This window comes from Arvicola amphibius, chromosome 6, assembly GCF_903992535.2.
Source record: "Arvicola amphibius chromosome 6, mArvAmp1.2, whole genome shotgun sequence".
Taxonomy (NCBI): domain Eukaryota; kingdom Metazoa; phylum Chordata; class Mammalia; order Rodentia; family Cricetidae; genus Arvicola; species Arvicola amphibius.
In genome coordinates this window covers 1089791-1111454 of record NC_052052.2, presented here as the reverse complement: position 1 = coordinate 1111454, position 21664 = coordinate 1089791, and the positions used below count along the sequence as shown (strand labels likewise).

The following is a 21664-nucleotide window of genomic DNA, read 5'->3' as shown; positions in this document are numbered from 1 at the left end:
AGAGGGAGGGGGAAGGAAGGAAGCAGCTCTCCAGACTGCCAGGACAGCATGGGTTCCAGGGCAGACAGCCACCAACGATAGGACAGACTTTTGTCTCGGCCACTCCCGGAAGGCTCTTGGTCCTTGTTAGGGCACCTCCTGGGGCCTCAAGCTCAGTATTATCTGGTTGGTGACTACATTCTACTTGGCCAGGACATACGTTCCTTTGGGACTCTGGAAAGAATCTGCTGGGGGGGGAAGGAGCCCTTGGGTGCTAAAGGTGCTAAGTTTACAGGGTGATCGCTGATTCCCATGGCCCAGCCCGGAGATCCTGGGAATCCTCTCAGGCCTCAGTTCCTGGGAAGCAAGACCCTGGCCCCTCAAACCCCCTGATGTATTTCTGTGGCCTGGACTTAAGGGCCTAGCAGACCCCGGGGAGTGAGACTTGCAAGCGGTGTGCATGGATATGTCTGCATGCTGGGCCCTATCCCAGCCTGCTCCAGAGGAAAGTCCTGTCTTCTGCAAGGAAGAGGGTGTTTTTCTCCCACAGCCACTTTTCCTTGCTGCCCCAGAGCAGGAAGAGCACACCTGGGCCCAAGCCAAAAGGCCCTCTCTCTGCCCCCCCACCCTGCAAAGTGTGCCTGAGGCCAGAGTTCAGCCCGAAGGAGCAGGAAGCTGAGCTCCTCTAGCAGGCTGGCCACTTCCCCTTTCCGAGGAAGGGACACCCCAGTGGAGCAGCTTTCTCTGTCCCAGCAGAGGCCACATGCCTGCAGATGTCCCCTGCTGGGGGCCTGTCTCGTACCGTACCCTGAGCGGGGTTCCAGGGACACCTAGATCTCAAGCGGTGTGTGACTGTGGCTTGGAAATACCATGGCTCCCTCTCAGTCGTCTCCAGGATGGAGTCTCTGTCCTCGTGAGCGACAAGAACATGTATGTATTCCCCTCTTTTCAGACTCTGATTCTTGGAACTTACACCCTCTTGGGTTTGCTATTTTTACCCACCCTGAGCCTTCCGGTCTCCATGGCGATGCCTCCAAACAGCAGATTCCAGGCGGCAATGACGTCACCTTTCCCTTTCCTGCCGCCCAGGCCTCTAGGCGCTGCTGCCTGGGGCCCAGGGGCTGCCCTGTTCTGTGCCCCCTCGGAGCAGCCCTCAGCCAAGACTCCAGGTCTGCAGGCCACAGCTGAACCTCTCTGCTTCCTGCTGGCCCAGTAGTTGGGAGTCTGGGGGACATCATCCATCCTTCTCCATGCCCCTTGGAGAGGTTCTGCCAGAGCCCCTTGGCAGAGGGCACCGGCCCAGGGGAGGTGACCCAGAAGCAGCCTCCCTCCCACTCTGGGCTTTCTGCCACACCGGCTGCCCTGTTCTATGGAGCTGCCACAGGCCCTAGTGGCTGGAGAGGAAGGGGCTGGCCGGCGCCAGCCTGCAGTCTGTCTGGCCTGGGAAGCTCCCCATGGCCCCTACATCAGAAGCCAGTTCCCAAGAGAGGCAGCTACCTCAGCAGGGGGCTGAGGAGCCCACAGACTTGTGGGAAGCTGGAGTGGGAAACAGCCTACTGGCTGGCTTGCCAGAAGCTTGCAGGGGTGCCCATGGCATCCAACTCCCTCAAGTGAGGCTGAAAACAGGTCACTCCGCAGGGCCCCATCCCACCTCTATGTCTATGCCAGGCTGCAAGATTGGTCACATCCCTCCCCACAGTCCAGGTTTCCTGTGGTCAGCCTGCCTCTGTCAGGGGCCACCTCTTTCCCAGCTGGGACCATCTCAGCCCCAACTGAGAGCAAGGACACCTGCGATCAAGATAGGGCAGGAAGGTATGCCTCCTGCCTTCGGTGTTCCCTGTAGGAAGAGAACATTGTGTCTTACTATGGCTCAGACATTTACTGAAGAACTGAGAAGTCTTTCCTAGGCCTGGGGGCTGTGGATGTGTAGGTAGAGACCTTGTCTAGCACGGAGCCCTGGGTTTGATTCCCAGCACTTTGGGAAGCCGGCTTGGTGGCAGAAACTTATAATCTCAGTACTCAGAAGGTAAAGATGAAGATCAGAAACTCAAGGTCGTGTTTGGCTATGCAGTGAGTTTGAAACCAGTTTGACCTTCTCAAGACCCTGTCTCAAAAAAACAAAAACCACAAAAAGTCTTAATTTTCCTGGAATAATGGACAAGCTGGCTTCAAAAAAATTTACATATCTTTCTGCAACCAAGGGGGCTTTCTCAGTCAAAGAGCGTCCCACTCACTCCAGACTTGTATCTAACACCTCCCCTAAGGATGTTGGGTCTCTGTTCCCCAAAACAGATCTTGCTCTTCCCATGACCTGCAGGGCTCTGGCTGACTCATGCCCATCCTTACCACCCAAATCAGGCCTTTGGGGTCAAGTAGAAAGTACCAAGTGGCTGGAGAGATGGCTCAGCAGTTAGGAACACTGACTACTCTTCGAGAGGATTTGGGTTCAGTTTCCAGCACCCACGTGGCAGCTCACTGCTGTCTGTCACTCCAGTTCCAGGAGATCTGACACACCCTTACACAGACATACATGCAGGCAGAACACCAATGCACATAAGTTAAAAACGAATACAAAGAAAGAAAAGTACCAACCTAGCTTTAAGGGTCACTGAGGGTTGGAGCCCTAGTGTGGGGCTCCTCCCTGTCCTGCTGAATACTAGTAGGAAAACACAATCATTCAGAGAGTGAGGGACTGAAAGAAAGTGGTTTCTAGGCTCACATTCCTGCCCTCCTGCTTGATTCCAGGTATAAAGTCCCAACTCGCCTCCATCTGACATGGGCAGGCACAGCCGCAGGTCTGGGCAGGAGGCAGGCAGGTGGGTGGCGGTCTCCAGAGCCCCACACAGATCTAGTCACCAACCAGCTGTGCAGGGTGTTCAGCTGGGTCTTTCCAGTCAGCGTGGTGCTCGGAAACCCTGTCCTAAGGCTGTATCCAAGGTGAAGTGCTGGGAAAGAGGCCTCTTGAGACAGGATGAGAGAGCCAGGAAGGGTCTGAGCATCTGGGCCAGGTGGCTCAACTCTCAGAAGTGGAAGTAGCTACTGTGGGGAAGAAGCCATGGCTTGTCCAACAGAGGGACCACTTCAAGCTCCATCTGGACATCAGGCAGGAAGGAAGCCCAAGAATCCTGAGGAATGGTGAGCAGAGCAGGGAGAGGCTTCACATCGAGGAAGTCAAGTTCACAGATGAGCAGCTTCCAGGATGAAACGGAGCACCACACTTTGTCAGTCATGCGGGTCACCCTTCACCTTGGGCCTTTTCCTCCAGGCCTCCTGGAGCATGCTGCCCTGTCTAGCTCTTCCCTCCTACCCTAGGTGCACAACGGCCTGATGGGAGGCCCCAGTCTGAGTGCTGGCCAATCTGGCTCTCCTAGGTCAGGTCAGAATGTGGAATTAGTTGAGGGGCTGCAGCATGAATCTAGAGGGACGGTCACATGCCTAAGTTCATCTGATCAATACTCCAAACTGGGTGGAGTGAGCATCCTGGGTAGGCAGAGCAGGAGACGCATAGGCCCTGAGGCAGGAGAGCATTTGGTCCCTGTGTGACTCATGCAAGTGAGTGGAAGGCAGGGTGGTGGAAGAGAAAGTGTGAGTCGGACAGTGTGGTTTCACTCCCTGGGGTAGATCTGGGTGCCAATGGGCACCCCCAAAGCCATAGCGAACAGGCTGAGTGAGATTCGGGTCCTCATGCCTCCCAGTTACTGGGACTTCCCAGGTACTCGAACCAGCACATCCCATGCATCTGCTTCCCTGTTAGGAAAACCAGTGGGGTAATGGAGAAATTATGTGGGGTGGACAAGGCTGTTTTTCCTGAACATTTTGTTCCCGGCTCTGCCCCTAGCTTGGCATAAAGTTGGAATGAGCAGCTAAGGGGGAAGGCCTCCATCTGGCCAGCTCAAGCCCCTCTGGGGCCCCTAGCCGGCTGCTTCTACCTTGCCCATGGAACCGCTGTCCACCAGCCAGCAGGCTCTGCAGAACCGGGAGTGGGGGTTAAGCAAACAGGCATCTTAGCAACTCAGAGGGGAGGGCGGAGGCTGGGGTGTAGACCCTGGCCTCACAACCAACAGTTGCAGGGGCTTCGGAGGCTTCAGGAAAGGCATCTGCCGCCTCCACCCAGCACCTTTCAGAGATTTGTCCACTTCCAGGCTGAGAGCTGCCCAGCAAGGCTCCATCTCCATGAGTAATATTTAACTTGGAAGGGCCCTGGGACAACTGCAGGGGAGAAGTTAATAACAAGTTTGGATTGCAATCTGCTTGCCAGGAGAGGAGGGAGGGAGAGGCATAAAGAGAGGACAAAGTTGAGAGGAAGAAAGGAGGGCAGGAAGCAGGGCATAGAGACAGGGCTCCATGGACCGCTCGAGCCAGGGAATTCAGGGCTGTGGTCTGAGCGTAGCCAAGGGCCCAGGGCCACAGGATCATTTTACCTCAGGAGTGGGATTCTGAGGCCAGCTAGTGGTTAGACACACACTGGACATGTGGCTGAGCCTACCAAGCCTTAGTTTCTCCTTCAGAAACCACCGTGGATTAAAGAGAAGTCTGCAAAGTTAATTCTGGGCAAAGACCACCACTACCACCACACACACACACACACACACACACACACACACACACACACACACACACCACACACCACACACACACACTACACCACACACCACACACACACACCCCTGCCTGTAACTCTGAGGCTTCAAACGAAGGCTGGAAAAATCCATGAGGCTAGAGCAAGAATGAGTTTCCATCCAGAGGGTGGGGATCTGGGAAGACTAAGGCTAGAGCTAGGACAAGCTGCTGCTGAGGACCAGGACTTCAGGGTTGACGGCCACAGATCTGGACTCCGCAAGGCTATGGCCATGCACCCTCACTTATCACAGGAAACAGTACGGATATTCCTGGGGGGACCTGCCTGGCATAATGTACCCCCCAAAACGTAGACAACGAGTGAAAGTCGGAAGCCAGGCCAGTCAGCTATCACGAGTGTAGGGGGAGGGGAAGACTGGGCCGGGAGTCAGGAGAGCCAAGGTTTTATGACTCCAACCAAACTCCCAGAGAGACCTAGGAGCTCTTTCCTGGCATTGGGGTGCTTTCTCACTCAGAAAAGAGGAAAGAGGCCTGTATCATTTTCTAGCCTCCACAAGATTTCAACTGCTAGTGCTGAAGGCCCTTCCCCAGAGAGCCATGGCAGGTCGCTCAGGACTCTGGACTACCAACCCCGGTTCTCCCGGTAGCCTCAGAATGCCTGGCTCCATCCTATCTCATTTTCACACACACTCACCTCTATTCCGGAGCGTGGTGTGGGTTTTGTTTGTTTGGTCGGTTTTTGTTTTTCGAAACAGGGTTTCTCTGTGTAGCCCTGGCCGTCCTGGAACTCACTCTGTAGATCAGGCTGGCCTTGAGCTAACAGAGATCCACCTGCCTCTCTACCTCCTGGGTACACCACAATGTCTGGCCCTATACCTATGTTTTTGAATGATACTGTTTTTCAGTGATGTGTACTTTCACGGGGAAAAGAATTCTTTTTTCCCCACTCTTGGGAATGTTTGAGATTTGACAGTGACGGTTGGGTACGGAGTAGAAACGGCATCTTTATCCAGGCAGGGCACACTCTGAGTCACTCCCAGAGACAAAGTCACACCCACAAAATGGGAGATGCCCTTCCGACTCCTTTACCACTGCCCTCTGCAACAGTTTGTTTCAGAAAGCTGACCTGGAGAGATGGCTCAGTGGTTAAGAGCACTGGCTGCTCTTCCAGGGGTCCTGAGTTCAATTCCTGGTAACCACATGGTGGCTCACAACCATCTGTAATGAGAGCTGATGCCCTCTTCTGGTGCGTATGAAAGACAGAGCACTCATGTACAGAAAATATGTAAACAAATAAATCTAAAAAAGAAAAAGAAAGAAAGAACAAAAGAAGGAAAGAAAAGAAAGCCGAACTGTTCTGTTTCTCAGCTCCACGGCCTGGGATGGATGCGTCTCAGCCACAGCTTTCCAACTCATAAGAGAAGAACCTCCCTCGTCTTGATAGGGAATGGACAAATAAAGCCTTTCCTCTCAAAGAAGGCTTTTGATGGGGAAGGGCAGGGTTTCCCAGGTCTCAGGATAAGGTCTCCCAGGGCCCTTCTTTATCCTTCACACTTTATTTCTCAGGGGGAAAATCAGCCATTACCATCACATTACACACACAGAAGACTAGCGCCCAGGGTAGGTGGGCTGCAGACCTACGGCGGCGTCTGTGGTCCTGAGTAGAGTCCTCACACGTTAGTGTGGCACTTCTGGGGACAGAGAGATACCCCAGACCCCATAGCATCCTTGTACTAGAATGAGTCCATACAGAAGACCGTTTACACCCCAGTGGGAGCCCTTCATCTTTCTGGTCTGTAGAGAGGACCGATCTTCTAGCTGATGGTCACTTAGTGCCAGCCCTTATGGTTACACCCTTGAAATATGTCTAAGCCAACATGAAATTCATTCTGCATGCAAAACACACTGTATTCTCAAAACCTAGGGAGAACAAAAGCATACTGAGGAGCAGGCTTATAATGTGTATGCCGGTTGCTCCCATGTAAGGTACTATGTTTAACGTGCACACCATAATTGATTTTAAATATTTATTTATTTACTTATTATATATACAGTATTCTGTCTGCTCATATGCCTGCAGGCCAGAAGAGGGCACCAGATCTCATTACAGATGGTTGTGAGCCACCATGTGGTTGCTGGGAATTGAACTCAGGACTTTGGAAGAGCAGGCAATGCTCTTAACCGCTGAGCCATCTCTCCAGCCCCCATAATTGATTTTAACTTCACCCTGGGTGCTAATCCTCTTCTTTCTATAGGAGGCTATGCTAAATTTAACGTGACTTATGTGTGCTTTCTGTTTCTACCCTGTAAAGTGTCTTAGGATCCCTTCTGACTGGGAAGTGTCTGAGCCGGAAAACTTCAGACTCAGGTGTTGGACCTAAAGGAAATTAGAGCTAAGGAGGTCTTACAGTATGGTAAACTGCCCCACCTGGGGCTCTGAGGCCCACAGGGATCCACACCGTTGAGGAAGCGTGGGGCGTGGGAGAGCTGAGGTACAGCAGGCTCTGGAGAGGAGCTAGGTGTGGGAGGCACAGAGCAGCAGATGGACCGAGGACTGGGAGTGAGTGCAGGTCACAGGAGAGGTTGACTGGGGTGCCAGCCAACAGAAGGCAGCGCCGGCAGGTGACCGCAGGTAGAGATTGGCCAAGACTGCCCTGCTCAGTGCCTTTTTCCGTTCCCCAGGCCATTTTAACTGCTAGTCCAGAAAACTCTGGGCAGTGGGCACAAGGTAGTGGGTAGACCTTCATGCCTACTGAGTACCCACCAACTTCTGGTCACACTGGGCAGTGCGCAGACCCCTGAGAGGAGGCAGGGCCTCCTGAAATCCTGGATGTGCAGGATTTCTAAGTCCCTGCTCACGTGGCCTAGTGCTCTTCTATGGTGGTCCCACCTCCTGTACCCACGTGTACTCACTGTGTAAAGAAACTTTCACAGTTGGGCGATGGTGGCACACACCTTTAATCCCAGCACTTGGGAGGCAGAGGCAGATGGATCTCTGTGATTTTGAGGCCATCCTGGTCTACAAAGAGAGTTCTAGGACAGCTAGAACTCTGTTACATAGAGAACTCTGCCTTGAAAAGCCAAACCAAACCAAATTAAAAAAAAAAAAAAAGAATGGAAAAAAAAACCTACTTCTGGAGCTAATTGTCCTCAAGGAATGGGGTCCCTCCAAAGAGCTGAGGAGATGCAAGGGTGGCTTCCACAAGTCCATTCAGGATGTGCCAGGATGACAGGCTATGGCCAGAACCCAGCACGGGATTGCAGCACTGGCAGAATTAATGGCATGCCAAGCACCCAGGCTTGGGGACAGTGAAGGACACCGGCCTGTGACCTGGCCGCAGAGGTGGTAGACTGTGAACATTTGGGACTGGCTTAGTTTGGCTGTCTGTGAGAGATGACAAGGGGTGGCTAGGCACGGGAGCAGAGTTGAGGTGCACAGCCCTCTCCCAGTAAGTTTCTGGGGTCTTCCACAACCTGGAAGGCAGCTCGCAAAACATGTAAGGAGACCAGATGACAGGTTGCAGCCATGCAGGCTGCCTAGCCTTGTTTCTGTCACCATGACAAAACACCATGTCCAAAAGCAGCTTGGGAGAAGAGGACTTATTTCACTTTAGAGCTTTTGATCCATCATCCAGAGAGTAGGAACTCCAGGCAGAGCACAGAGGCAAAACTGAAGCAGAAGTCATGGAGGAACCCTGCTTACTGACTTGCTCAGCCTGCTTTCTTACAGCATCCAAGACCACCAGCCTAGGGGTGGTGAACCAGCCCACAGTGAGCTGGACCCTCCCACATCAATCAATAATAAAAAAAAATGTGCTGGGCCGGGAAGTGGTCGTGCACACCTTTAATCCCAGCACTCGGAGGCAGAGACAAGTTTCTCACAGATCTCTATGAGTTCGAGGCCAGCCTGGGCTACAGAACAAGTTCCAGGACAGGCTCCAAAGCTACAGAGAAACCCTGTCTCAAAAAAGAAAAAAAAAAGTCTCATAGGTTGCCTGTCTGGTGGGGGCATTTTCCCTCTTCTCAAATAACTCTAGCCTGTGTCAAGTTGACCGAAAACTACCCAGAACAGCTTGGTTGGGTCTTCCAGGATGGGGACTCCAGCCTCAAGGGCTAGAGAGGGCTACTTCATCCCCTGACCGCTGATATCCAGTGGACCTCACTCGTTGCTAACAAGCTGGGAAGACTTGGCTTCATCGCCAGCTTGGTCAGTCACTGTTGTGTGTCCTGTGACTTTGGTGCATGCCTTGGGCCTCAGTTGGATGCATCTGTACATGCACCAGTCCACAGTACCTCTACCACACACAGGTCATGGAAAGCATGCGTAGGTCATGCTAAATCACAAGGTTGGATGTGGCGGGGAACAGCAGTTCTTAGGAAGAGGGTCACACGGCTGTGGTGAGGGTTGAGATCCCAGGGGGCAGGGTGTATGGGATGTGGCTTAAAGAGGACAGGCCCAGCAGTCACCCTCAGCTTGACATGTCCCCTCTGCTCAGGCCCCAGGTATAGACTCTGACCTGTTGCCATTTTGAGGAACCAGGGTACTGCCCCTACCTCCATCCCAGACAAAGTCTTGGGGCACAGGCCGGCTCCAAATCTGGAAGGTGAGGCACTGCTCATACCCAAGCAGCCCATCCTGGCTGAAGGGGTAAGCAGGCCAGCATCAGGTTGACTGAGAGAGAACAGCCATGCTGAATGGAGCTGACTACAAAGAGAGGGTTATCTCCACAGGCCATGGCTGCCAGGAACACCTGACTCAGCCATGTCTCAGTCAGGCAGATTAGCCTTAAGTGCAGAGATCTGTAAGGAGAGCTGACCTTGCCACAGAACAGCCCATGGAAAAGAGGCAACAGAATGGAAGGTAGACTGCCCTGTGTCCTTTAGGGACACGAGGTGGCTGCTTGCTGTCCTCTGGGGTGCATCTCGACTCCACCCTGCTGTATGTTGGTGGTAGTTGTGAGGCAGAGCAGGTATCAGACCGACACTCTCTGTGGACAGAAAGCCCCCGATGTCCTTATGATCTTGGGCTGACCCCTGGGGGGAAGCTGCCCAAGCCTTGTAAGAAGAGAGAGGGCACCGGTAGAACCCCACTGAGGGCACCCCACAGACCCTAACCAGCTCGGCACAGGAGGCCCCTAGCGAGGAAGACAAAAGCTATCTATCCCATAACTACCTTACGCAGAAGTGGGGTAACATAGACCTGATACTCTTGGTGCTGGGTTTCAGGGTGGCACATGGTGAGTAAGCTGGGAGAAGGCACCTCCTTGGGCACCAGGGAGAAGATGTGGCTGAGGGTGTGCAGGGTAGCATCTGGGATCAAGGCCTGGGAATCACACAGTGCTCAGGTTTACTGGGACAGCCCTACTAAGCCTGCTTCTCCAGTCTACAAGGAGCACAAGGTGGGGAAATACAAAAATTTTGGGCCAAGGGGCTGGGGAGATTGTGCAATCAGAAAGTACTTGCTGTACAAGCATAAAAGGACCCGAGTTTGATCTCCAAAACCCATCTAAGAAGATGGGCGCATTTGCAATTCCAGCACAGGGGAGGTAGAGACCGCTGTATTCTTGGGGTTCACTGGCCAGTCAGCCTAGCCTGACCGGCAAACTTAGTCCCATCGTCTCAGAAAACAAAGTGGACAGTTGTGAGCTCCTGTAATTGACCCCTGACCTTGACAAGCACATACACATATAGAACCCATCCACACAATTATGAATGCACACTTGCACACACATTAGTTGAGCTGAATGCATTTCAGATCATTTTTTTCCCTATAACATATAATTCTTCCAGGTGCGCAAACAAGACAGACTCCTAGGCAGTGTCTTTTCAATTCCCTACTCACTGGGTTCGGGTTTCTTCTAGAAAGTGCTGTGAAGCCCAAAGAAGATGCTCTTATCCTTTTTCTGGATCTCAGGAGCCTGAGCTTTGTGCCGAGCCTTGGATGGCCCACCCGCTTGATGTTCTAGCGCAAGGAGTATCCAGGGTGTCCATGCGATGTCATTCCAAGTCAGACTACATGCAGGGGTGCAGCTCAGCAACACAGCACTCAATTAGCATGCCTTGGGTTCTATCCCCAGAAGCAAGGGGAGAAAAAAAGAAATCACAAAAAAACCCCAAACCAGAAAGTTAAAGTGTAGCAGCCACAGCCCGAAACTGATGGCGGAGATAAACACCACCCATGATCTGTGTGCTTTAGATGCTGCTGGAAACATGAACCCCACCTGGCTGAGGGGCCCAGAAGCTCGAGGGACCTCCAGCATCTGGGTCAAGGGCCTTCCCATGAGCAGGTTTCCTGTAAATGCTCTTGGATCCGGGTCAAGGCTGACTCTGTGGGAGCTGAGAAACCACAGCCTCCCTGGGGAGTCCCCTGGGGTTCCCACTCACCCGTTACACCAGGAAAGCTTGGTTTCTGCTTGACTTGTTGTCTCCATAGGAGGGGCCCCCAGTTTTCCCCTTCTGCTGCCCCTGCTCCGTAGGGCTTGGTCCCTGTCTCTGCTGTACCTGTGGTGCCTGCAGTTCCTCTGAAGCTCCGGACACAGCTGGGGCACAGCATACAGGACTGCCCTCTGGAAATTACCCTGCAGTAATTCAGGAAAACCTAGAAGGGCATTGGGGGGGGGGGTGCAGGGCTGAGAGGCTTCTTGTTAAGGCTGGGCCTTAGGGCTGCAGGAGGTAGCTACCTGCGGAAGGGCCAACAAAGGCACAGGCCCTGGACTGAGCGTGAGCTGGGCCATAAGAGGGTTTGTTAAAGTACGTCAGAAGGACCACTGTGAACAGACAGGAGTGGCCAGGTGGAGGCGTTGGCCAGAAGAGGGAGAAGAGTGAGAGCTGAAACAGGCAAGGTCTAGTCCCCCAGTGCACTCTCTCCTAGTGTCCCTTGGCGTTTTGGGTAAGGTTGCCCCACCCTTGGCTTTGACCCGCTGACCATGTGCAGGTTTCTAGCCATGATCCCCAGCTGGAGGCATAGAGGAGGTACCATAAGGGAACGGTAATGTCTGAGCCTCCCCCTTCCCCCGCACACCCTTGCCCCCACACCCCATGTGCGGGCCTGAACAACCACTCTGCTGCCTGACGGATCCTGCGATGTTTCCCAGGCAACTGTCTCATACAGCCTGTCTGCCTGGCACTCCCACACCCCATAAATGCCGCCGTGCCTGGCTCCAGGCAGCTTTGCCTGCTTGGCATACACAGACCAAAAGCAGCCCACTGCCTGACTGTGTCGCCCAGGCCTCTTGGACATCCTCACACAGTCGGTGAGAATGGCTGGGGTACTCCATACAGCGACTGTCCTGCCGTTCTGCCATACAGAAGAATGAGGATAGCTGAGTGCCACCAGCTTGTACCCAAGCGTGCCCACTTACCACGGGTCCCACTTGAAAGCTAGAGCCTGTGTTTCTTTCCGGGCTCGGTCATAGACAGATGCTGTCATGACCCACATGTAAGGTAAATTAATGGTAAACTCCAAGAAGGCAAGGAGAGTATAGAGAGCCAAGTAGGACTCGCACTACCCAAGACTGGGGCCTGATGGACAGCTTCACCTAGTCCAGCAGCTGATAAGCCCCTGTTAGTGGCAGAGACCAATCCTGGGACCAGCTGAGCATAGTGAGGAGTTAGAACCCTGTTAGCACCACCCTGAGAAAACGGCTTGTGGAGACACAACCTCAGAACCTCCTCATTTCTAAGACTAACTTGGAGGGTGGAGTTTGTGCTCTTCCTCCAAAAAAATATGGTCTGCCGGGGCAGTGGTGGCACACGCCTTTAATCCCAGCACTTGGGAGGTTGAGACAGGTGAATCTCTGTGAGTTCGAGGCTACCTAATCTACAGAGTGAGTTCCAGGACAGGCTTCAAAGCTACAGAGAAATCCTGTCTTGAAAAACAAACAAACAAACAAAAAACCAAAACCCAAAACCAAACAAACAAAATGTCTAATGGTGGATAAAGCCCAAGAGAAGGAGGTCCTCAGTGTGGAGCACTTTTTGGATGCAGGAGGCTTCATTGCTTCCCACACTGGAGAGCACTTTCTTTTGTAAATGTGAATTTTTGTCTCAAAATAAAGTTGTTTCTGCAGTGCAAGGGTCATTCCCAACCAGAAAAATTGTTTTCCAATAAAGTTAATCCCTTTTCACCACAGCACATGGCCCAGGAGATGGGTCTTCTCATCAAGGTCAATGTTTACTCTTTAATTGCTCCCCTCTGTGACGGTGTGAGGATGGACACGCACACCACAGTGCAGGCGTGGAGGTCAGACGACCTCCACTGTTGGTCCTCGCCTTCCACCTTGTTTGAGACAGTCTCTAGTTTGGTACTGTGTACCCAAGGCTAGCTGGTTCAGAAGCTTCAGGGAGGGGGCATGGATTCTTCTGCCCCGTCTCTTGTCTCACAGCAGCACTGGGATTACATACATACACACGCACACACACACACACACACACACACACACACATACATTACACATACATACATAATACGTGCATTACATACACACATACATATTACATAGATACATTACACACATACATTACACATACACACATCATACACACATTACATAATACACACATATTACATAGATACATTACACACATACATTCATTACATATACATACATCATACATGCATTACATACATGTTACACACATGGTACATACATACATCACACACATACATTACATACATGCATACACACACCCATGCTGTCATGCCTGGCTTCACGTGGACTCTGAGAACTGAACTCAGCTCCTTATCTTTGCACAGCCAGAAAGGATTTACCACACCACTCCATCTCTCCAGACCCAAGTCAACTCTTTGGTTTAATTTTTTGAGACAGGGTCTTTCTAGAGAGCCCTGGCTGTCCTGCAACTCACTCTCTAAGACCAGGCTGTCCTCAAACTCACAGAGTTCCACCTGCCTCTGCCTCCCAAGTGCTGGAACTAAAGATGTGAACCACCACCGCCTGAATTTGACTTTTAAAGCCCGTTGTGATAATACTTTGCAGACAGCTGGGACAAAGTAGGTTTGTTGGGGTTGCCCATCACCCCTATTTCTGCCTCCTCAGGTTCTAAAAATGGTTGGATTTGGCCTAGAGAGACTGCACAGTGGTTAAGAGCACTTGCCGCTCTTGCAAAGAACCTGGGTTCATTTTCCAGCACCCACATGGTAGCTCACAACTCACCCTACTTCTAGGGGAACCAAGACCTTCTTCCGACCTCTGTGGGCACCAGACACACTTGGCATAAATACATGTATGAAGGCAAAACAATGATACACATAAAAAAGTCTTATTTTTTTTTTTTAAAGAAATGGCTGGGGGGACTGGAGAGGTGGCTCAGTGGTTAAGACATTGTCTGCTCTTCCCAAGGTCCTGAGTTCAATTCCCAGCAACCACATGGTGGCTCACAACCATCCGATGCCCTCTTCTGGCCTTCAGGCAAACACACAGACAGAATATTGTATACATAATAAATAAATAAATATTAAAAAAAAGAAAAAGAAACGGCTGGGTCCTATAATTCCCGGGTGAACTCAAGCCTCAGGGACAGTGGTCAACAAGAGGGATGTCAGAGGTCGGCAGAGCTTCACTTGCTTGGCACAGAGCAGCAGATCTCCCTTTATTCGTTCTCTGCGGAGGAGTTCCAGGTTCCCGGCCACAAGGCCTCTGCTGGCCCCTGCCCTGGTGGCAGTGAAGGACGACGGACAATGTGGACGATGTAGCAAGTCCCAGAAGAACAGCGTTTCACACCTGCCTGAGTGCCAGACCTGGAGGACCCGTGTTCTGCAGCTGGGGCAGGCTATCCTGGGATCAGCGCCCCTTTCTTCTGAGAGCCAAACATCTATCTATCGGAGCAACCAAGGCCGAAAGATAATGGGGTACACCCTCACTCTTTGTGCCCTTAGCCTCAGGGTGCTTGCAGAGAGAACTCCTTCAGGCATTCGCAGTTTTGGGGTAAGTCTGCCTGGGTAGCCACACAGGCTCCGGCCCTGCTTCACGCTGACCCTCTGGGCCAGCTGGTGGTTGCACCTGTGCAGGCAGTCAGGACACCTGGGCTCTGTAGAGGAGGGGTACGGAAGAGGCTGGAATGCTGAAAATCTCAGGGAGGTCCCTGCGCTCTGGTTTAGGGTGTGCCGGAGCTGGGCCTTCTTGCCCACACAGGGCCCTTTCAGCACTTGGCTGGGCACCCTCCTCAGGCCTTCCTCCTGCTTGGAGGTTGGTGCCAGACCTCGTAGAGTCCTCAGGGCTCCCTGCAAAAGTACAGTGATACTTTCATCAAAAGCCCAGGAGCCAGGTCAGTGGGAGCCAGGGCCAGGCCGACTGGAAATGTTCCATCAGCACGCGCTTCTTAGACCTGGGACTCCTCACAACCGCCTTCTCACCTGGGTCATCCCACCCCACCCTGGCCCTTCCTGCATGGGCAGCCATTGGCTGCACCTTCGGCCATCACTCTGGGTTCTTCAGCCTAGTAGAGGCAGGTTCCCAAGATGGCCACTCTAAAAAGACCTCAGAACAGAACCTGGTGTGTGATCTGGGATCCTTTGGAGATTAAACTTCTCATCCTCTTCAAATCTGCAGAGATAAAAGGCAACCTCAGTCCAGAATCCAACCCCAGCTTCCAGGCTGGACCACACACGGTGGGGGTGACCTCGCCTAGGGATGGGAGGCAAGGTTCTGATGAGGGGAGAACAGGGGGGAGGGAAGAGGACCTAGGAAGGCGGAGCGGTCTGGGAGTCAGATGGTTGCAGGACGGGGCTTTTGGAACAGCCCTGACCCCTGGGGGCTGTGGAGAAATAGAAAGCCATTAGTGTACGCCAATATATACACTAAAGTGCCTGGGCGTCTGCTGCCACCAAGTGACGGACTGCAGAATTGCAGGGCGGGTTTTTTGGCTGGATAGGAAGCCCGGGTTTCTGTGCTTGGTCCCCCTGAGCTTTGCGGCTCTGTTGCCTCTTTGATGGAGAAATCCAGGTCCTTCCACAAGAAGAAAAAAAATGATGGTAAAGTCGGATCTGGAAGTCCTGTCCTTGGGATCATCCTGGGAAAGGCTGCAAAATTGGAAACTGAGGCAGAGCATTGTCTAGTACCGCCGGGAGGTGGCATGGGGAGGACAAGCCTGACAGCTATCTGCATGCACGTGTTGTTAACAGAAGGGCACACCAGGCTCCATAGTAGCCTGCACAGGGTCGGGTGGGGCCAGCCTCGCACGCCTGCAAGCTGGGGGGGCAGCTCTACCGTCCCGCCCCTCCCTCAAGGCGGCAGCGTAGCGCCCCCCAAAAGGTTAGGATTCCGGCGTCTTAATTCTCAAGTGTCACCAAGGGGAGATGGCACTCGGCAGAGTGGGTAGTGGGGGCGGTCTGGAGGCCACCGGAGCTGGTCCGGGTCGGAGGGCGGGTCGGGTTGTACGTCTCACTTCCGCCGGACGCTCTTGGGAGAAGGATGGAGGAGGAGCAGAGGCTCCGGGGGAGGCTGAGCCGCCGCAGGCCGCCTGCAGGGGGCGGGTGAGGCGGGATGGAAGGGAGAGGGTGGAGCACTGGGGGTTCGGGTAGGCGGTGGAGCCGCGGGGAGACAATGGGGGGTACCGCGACTTTCCCGTCTAGGTGTGGGGTTCCTTGCACACTTGCACCCCGCCACTGTGAGGCCTGCCCCCAGCAACGCTCCGCCTTTCTCCGGGCGCGGTCGCTTCTTCCGCCCAACCCTGCAGTTTTCCCCAACCCCTACCCCCTCCGCCCCTCTTTCCGTCGCCTGTCGAGACTCTCCCTGCGCATCCAGCCCCAGGCTCCATTGCCCCTAGAGCCCACTTAGCCTCCTACGTGAACCGCACTCCTGATCCCTCACTTCGGACTCCCCCTTCCGTTTCTCCACCGTCGATTCCTCCGCCCCCCTCCCCCAGTCTTGCTACCCCTCCCTGTAGAGCCCCTTGTGACCTCCCTTGTGGAACCCTTTTCGCGGGATTCCCTGGCTGACACTCCTTGTGCTTCCCAGGGCCCCCAACTGCCCGCCCTGGTTTCTCTTGGAGGACCGTAAGAGAGAGCCGTGGGCTGCCCTGCTGCGTAGCACTGTGAGCGGGAACGTGGATTTGACCCGGAAAGTTGAGCCATTGCCACCACTGCCAGCTTTGCCCGGCCAGGTGTGTCCAGAAGCACTGAGGGATGTCATAGGAGAGGGTTCCCGGGCCCTGGGGGAGGTCATGGTGGTGGCGGCTATGACCTCATGGGCTTCTGTTTTTCAGGAGTCTCTGCCTGACCCAGAGCCCACTGTGCCTCCCGAGGTCTTCACTGTGGGATCCAAGACTTTTTCCTGGACGCCCTTTCCACCTGCCTTTGGTGATTCTGGAAACTCCTACGAGTTGTTCCACGGGGCTGGAGGCTCCCTGGGGTCACTCACTCCATCCTTGAAAGGATATCCTGCACCAGATTCCCGGCAGACTCCCAGCACAGAAGAGTGTGTGTCCGTGCAGAGTCCACCCGTGTTGCTGAACTGCCCATTGTGCCAGAAAGCATTTGACCCGAAGTGAGTGTTCCACCCCAGACCTTAGGCTTGAGATTTAGACGGAGGTAAAACCTCCTGCTTGGGAAGCTGAGAGAGCGCCTAAATGTGGCTCTTTTTATTCATTTAATTAATTTTTTGTTGTTCTTTTTTTTTTTTTTTTTTTTTTTTGGTTTTTCGAGACAGGGTTTCTCTGCAGCTTTTTTAGAGCCTGTCCTGGAACTAGCTCTTGTAGACCAGGCTGGCCTCGAACTCACAGAGATCCGCCTGTGAGAGAGTGCTGGGATTAAAGGCGTGCGCCACCACTGCCTGGCTTGTTCTTTGTTTTTTTGAGATAGAATTTCTCTGTGTAGCCCCAGCTGTCCTGGAGCTCATGCTGTAGACAAGGCTGGCCTCAAATTCACTGAGATCCGCCTGCCTCTGCCTCCCGAGTGCTGTTATTAAAGGCTTGTGCCACCACCACCCGGCTCCTCCCAATATTCTTTAAAACGATTTGTCCTGAGCCATGAGTATTGCCCATGTCTTTAATCCCAGCACTCAGGAGGCAGACGTCTGTGAGTTCAAGGCCAGCCTGGTCTACACAGTGAGTTCCAGAACAGCCAGTTGTATGTAGAAAGGCCCTCTCTCAAAAACAAAACAAAACAAAACAAAAAACAAAGCAAACCAAAATGTGCTTATTATTGTTTGTGTGGTGTATGTATGTGTTCATGTAGGTTTGTGTGCAGACGTGCCCATGTATATGAAGGCCAGGTTAAGTGTTTTTCTTGATCACTTTTCACCTTATTTTTTTTTTTTAATTTTTTTTAAAAAAATTATTATGTATAGCGCTCTGCCTTCAGGTATGCCTACAGACCAGAAGAGGGCACCAGATTTGGATAGTTGGCGAGCCACTGTGTGGTTGATGGAAATTGAACTCAGAACTTCTGGAAGAACAGCCAGTGCTCTCTGAGCCATCTCTGAGCCATCTCTCCAGCCCCCTTTGGAATTCTCCCTTTGGAATTCTCTCTCTCTCTCTCTCTCTCTCTCTCTCTCTCTCTCTCTCTCTCTCTCTCTCTCTCTCTCTCTCTCTCTCTCTCTCTCTCTCTCATTTCTTGAGACAGGGTTTTTCTGTGTAACAGCCCTAGTTGTCCTGGAACTAGCCTCGAACTCACAAAGAGAGATTCACCTGCCTCTGCTTCACAAGTGCTGGGATTAGAGGTGTGCGCTACCGCTGGCCAGCCCCACCTTATTCTTTGAGGCAGTGTTTCACTGAGCCTAGACTCATTGGTTTGGCTAGGCTGGCCGGATGGGTTCCAGGGATCCACCCCCAGTACTTGGGCTGTGTGGCACACTGCCAGTGTTTGCCCTCTTATGTGGATGATGTTTGTGCAGTGGGTACTTTATCAATGGAGCCATTTCCCCTGCCTCCAAACTGTGGCTTTTTATCAGAATCAAGCCTTTATGAATTCGGGAGGGGCCCCAATCCCAACCCTCAGCAACAAGTATCTCTACCCATAACTGCATAGCTCAGACAAAGGGATGTTGGGTGTGGGCTGGCTCGAGTCAGGTTGTGGTTATCCCTGAGTGGGGACCTGCTTATGTGACAGAAAATGGTTTGCAAAGTTGGCATCTCCATGCTTCTTACCCATCATGGGACCCAGGGGCAGAAGCTGGGGTTGGGAACTCGTTTGGGAAATCCATTCTCGCAGAACCCGTGTGATCTTGCGAGGGTTCCCACCGCCTCTTGTTCCAGGAGGGCTTTTTGCTTATGTTGTCTTTGCATTTCTAGGCTAAGGCTCCTGAAGACGGGGCCATTGAAGGGGGAAGCTCTGCCCACTAGGCGCCTCTCAAGTGGCTGTCCAAAGTGGGTATCAACAAGGCAGACTCAAGTCTGCAGTGACTATAACATCAAACTGTAAGGCAGCTAGGATGTATTGGGCCAGCCTCACCCCTAGAGGTGGCAGCCAGCCACATCATCGGGCTGCCTGGGGGAAAACTCATGTTCCTTGAAGGAGCCCCCTTTCATTCCTGCCCCAGTGCAGGATGTTGTCACAGTGGGCAAGACCCAGGCCAGGAGGCAGACCGGCCTTGCGCTGGTCAGTGTAGCAGCTGGACCCAGACTGAGCTGTCCTGTTGTCCCCTGAGGGCAGTCTGTGCAGACACTGCTGCCCACCCTCAAATGAGCCTGGGGATGCCCTTCAGGGAGGCCAAGCAGTCTTCTTGCTCAGCCTTCAGAGTAGCTGGGAAGACAGGTGTGTACCACACCTGGCTCACAGCTGTGACTCTATAGTTTGTTCATATTCTGATTCTGGGCCTGATGTCCCTGAGTCCATGCTGGTTAGCCATAGCCAGGACTCAGCTGTGGCTGGGAGTCAGCAGAAGCCCCACTGTGAAAACAGCTCTTCTGTTGTGGGGTGGTATCTAGAGGAATCCCTGAGAACCCACTTGAGGGCTGCTGCCTGGAAACTCCTGACAGATGGCTGAGATGCACACGGAACCTTGATGTGCCTTGGAGAAAGCCAGAGGGAGGAAGTGCTAATACCTTGGTTGGATTGGCTGAGGGGCTCTCAGGGACTTCAGAGACCATTTGTTGGGGACTGCCAAGTTAGGAGGCCCCTGGACGTCATGGGAGCTGGGAATCAGGCGTCCGTCCATTCTCTGTTGTGCATCTTAGGGGAGGTCTGTTTCCATTCTGGCCATGGATCCAGGTGAACTAGGATGAGATGGTCAGGCCAAGGCCTGGGATGCCGTGACGGCAGGTAACGGGCATCAGGTTGGCCAGCAAGATGTCCAGAGGATACTCAGGACTTGTGGGGTTTCTCTTCAGGACTTCTGTGGGTAAGTTCACCAGCCTCAGAACATACAAGCTGAGCTGGCTGCTGGGAGTGTTCTTTTCTTTTATTGTGTGGGTTCTGGGATTGAACTCAGGTCATCAGATTTGGCAGCAAGTGCTTAAGTTGCTGAGCCATCTTGCTAGCTCCAGAGAGTCTTTGGGTCTAGCTTTTGGCATGGGCCAGAATGAATGATCCAACAGATGAGGTGGGAGCTTCTCAGACATTGGTTAGGGTAGGAGTCTGTAGGACCAAGAATCTCTGGTGTAAAGGGTTCTCAGGTAACAAGGAAGGCCTAACACAACCCACTAAGGTCCTGGTGAACCCTACTGACCGTTTTCTCCAACTGACTAGCCATGGAAGAGTCCAGGACTCTCCTCAGTGGTTCAGAAATAGGTGGAGTTGCCAGGTGGTGGTGGCGCACGCCTTTAATCCCAGCACTCGGGAGGCAGAGGCAGATGGATCTCTGTGAGTCTGAGGCCAGCCTGGTCTACAGAGCGAGTTCTGGGAGGCCTTGTGACTGTTTTATCCCTCTTACAGGCTCACCCAGCTGGATGTGGATAGCCACCTTGCTCAGTGCCTGGCTGAAAGCACAGAAGACGTGATGTGGTGAGCGGCAGCGTGGTCTCCTGTCTCCTTCTCCCAGCGTACATGCTGACACAGGGATGTGACGGCTGGGACGTGCTCATGTGGACATCTGAGCACGGGTGTTTTTTCACTCACAGGCACCGAGCGTAATGCTGAACGCTGTGGTGCAGACGGCAGCAGCAGGTCCCTACCATGGTTCCTCTCATTGCCGACTTAACTGGGTTTGGAATCACCTATCAGACAGACCTCAGGCTGTGTCTGTGGAGCTGTTTCCAGGGATTAACTGAGAATGGAAGACCCACCTTGGATGTGGGTGTCCTGTGGCCTGGGGTCTCACTGAATGAAAAAGGAAAAAGGAGAAATTGAGCTGCTTCCTGACTGGGGATGGATGCTCTTCTCACCTGGCTACCTGAGCTACAGTAGCATTTGCTGCTGTGCCTTCCCTGCCGCGATGGACTGTACTTCAACCGTGAGCCAGAATAAATCTTTTTTTAAAAAATATATATATTATGTATACTACATTCTGCCTCCATCTATGCCTGCAGGCCAGAAGAGGGCATCAGGTCCCACTATAGATGGCTGTGAGCCACCATGTGGTTGCTGGGAATTGAACTTAGGACCTCTGGAAGAACAGCCAGTGCTCTTAACCACTGAGCCATCTCTCCAGCCCCCCAAATAAATCTTAAGTTGCTTTGATCAAGAGCCAGGCTCTGTCACAAGACAGAATTGGGTATCTCTACCCAAGTCAGCATTTATACACAGTACCCTTCTCCTGACTAAGAGTGATAGACTGGCCGGGCGGCGGTGGCGCAGGCCTTTAATCCCAGCACTCGGGAGGCAGAGGCAGGCGGATCTCTGTGAGTTCGAGACCAGCCTGGTCTACAAGAGCTAGTTCCAGGACAGGCTCTAGAAACTACAGGGAAACCCTGTCTCGAAAAACCAAAAAAAAAAAAAAAAAACCAAACAAACAAAGCTAATGATGTGTATTCGTGTCTGTGTGAATGTGAATATGGTTGCCCACAGAGGCCAGAGGAGGGTGTTGGATCCCCCCCCGGAGCCGTAGTTATAGGCAGCTTTGAACTGCTGGGAACCAAACTTGGGTCCTTTGCGAGAGTAGTGTGTCCTAACCACTGAAGCCGGTCAGTAGTCCCGGTCACGTTTTTACGTCCTCATCCCCAAATACACTCAGTTCTCCACTCAGAAACACAATGCTGCAGGCTGAAAGCTTCT

The 21664-nt window shown here is 52.9% G+C and overlaps 1 protein-coding gene across 1 annotated transcript; it reads left to right on the top strand.

The window, feature by feature from the left end:
* The first annotated feature begins 15965 nt into the window (after positions 1 to 15965).
* On the top strand, positions 15966 to 20937 carry Faap20 (FA core complex associated protein 20). Its single transcript, XM_038333394.1, has 4 exons — positions 15966 to 16048; positions 16533 to 16677; positions 16780 to 17060; positions 20387 to 20937. Exons 1-4 carry the CDS (start codon positions 15987 to 15989, stop codon positions 20457 to 20459), a joined length of 561 nt encoding a protein of 186 aa, XP_038189322.1. The 5' UTR covers positions 15966 to 15986; the 3' UTR covers positions 20460 to 20937.
* Positions 20938 to 21664: the final 727 nt, after the last annotated feature.

What these genes read in the sequence shown, in the direction of transcription:
- Faap20 (XM_038333394.1), top strand. Translation starts at nt 15,987, where the DNA reads ATGGAGGAGGAGCAGAGGCTCCGGGGGAGGCTGAGCCGCCGCAGGCCG. An exon ending in TGCCAGCTTTGCCCGGCCAG is followed by an intron (nt 16,678 to 16,779) that starts GTGTGTCCAGAA and finishes TCTGTTTTTCAG; the next exon opens with GAGTCTCTGCCTGACCCAGA. An exon ending in CAGAAAGCATTTGACCCGAA is followed by an intron (nt 17,061 to 20,386) that starts GTGAGTGTTCCA and finishes TCCCTCTTACAG; the next exon opens with GCTCACCCAGCTGGATGTGG.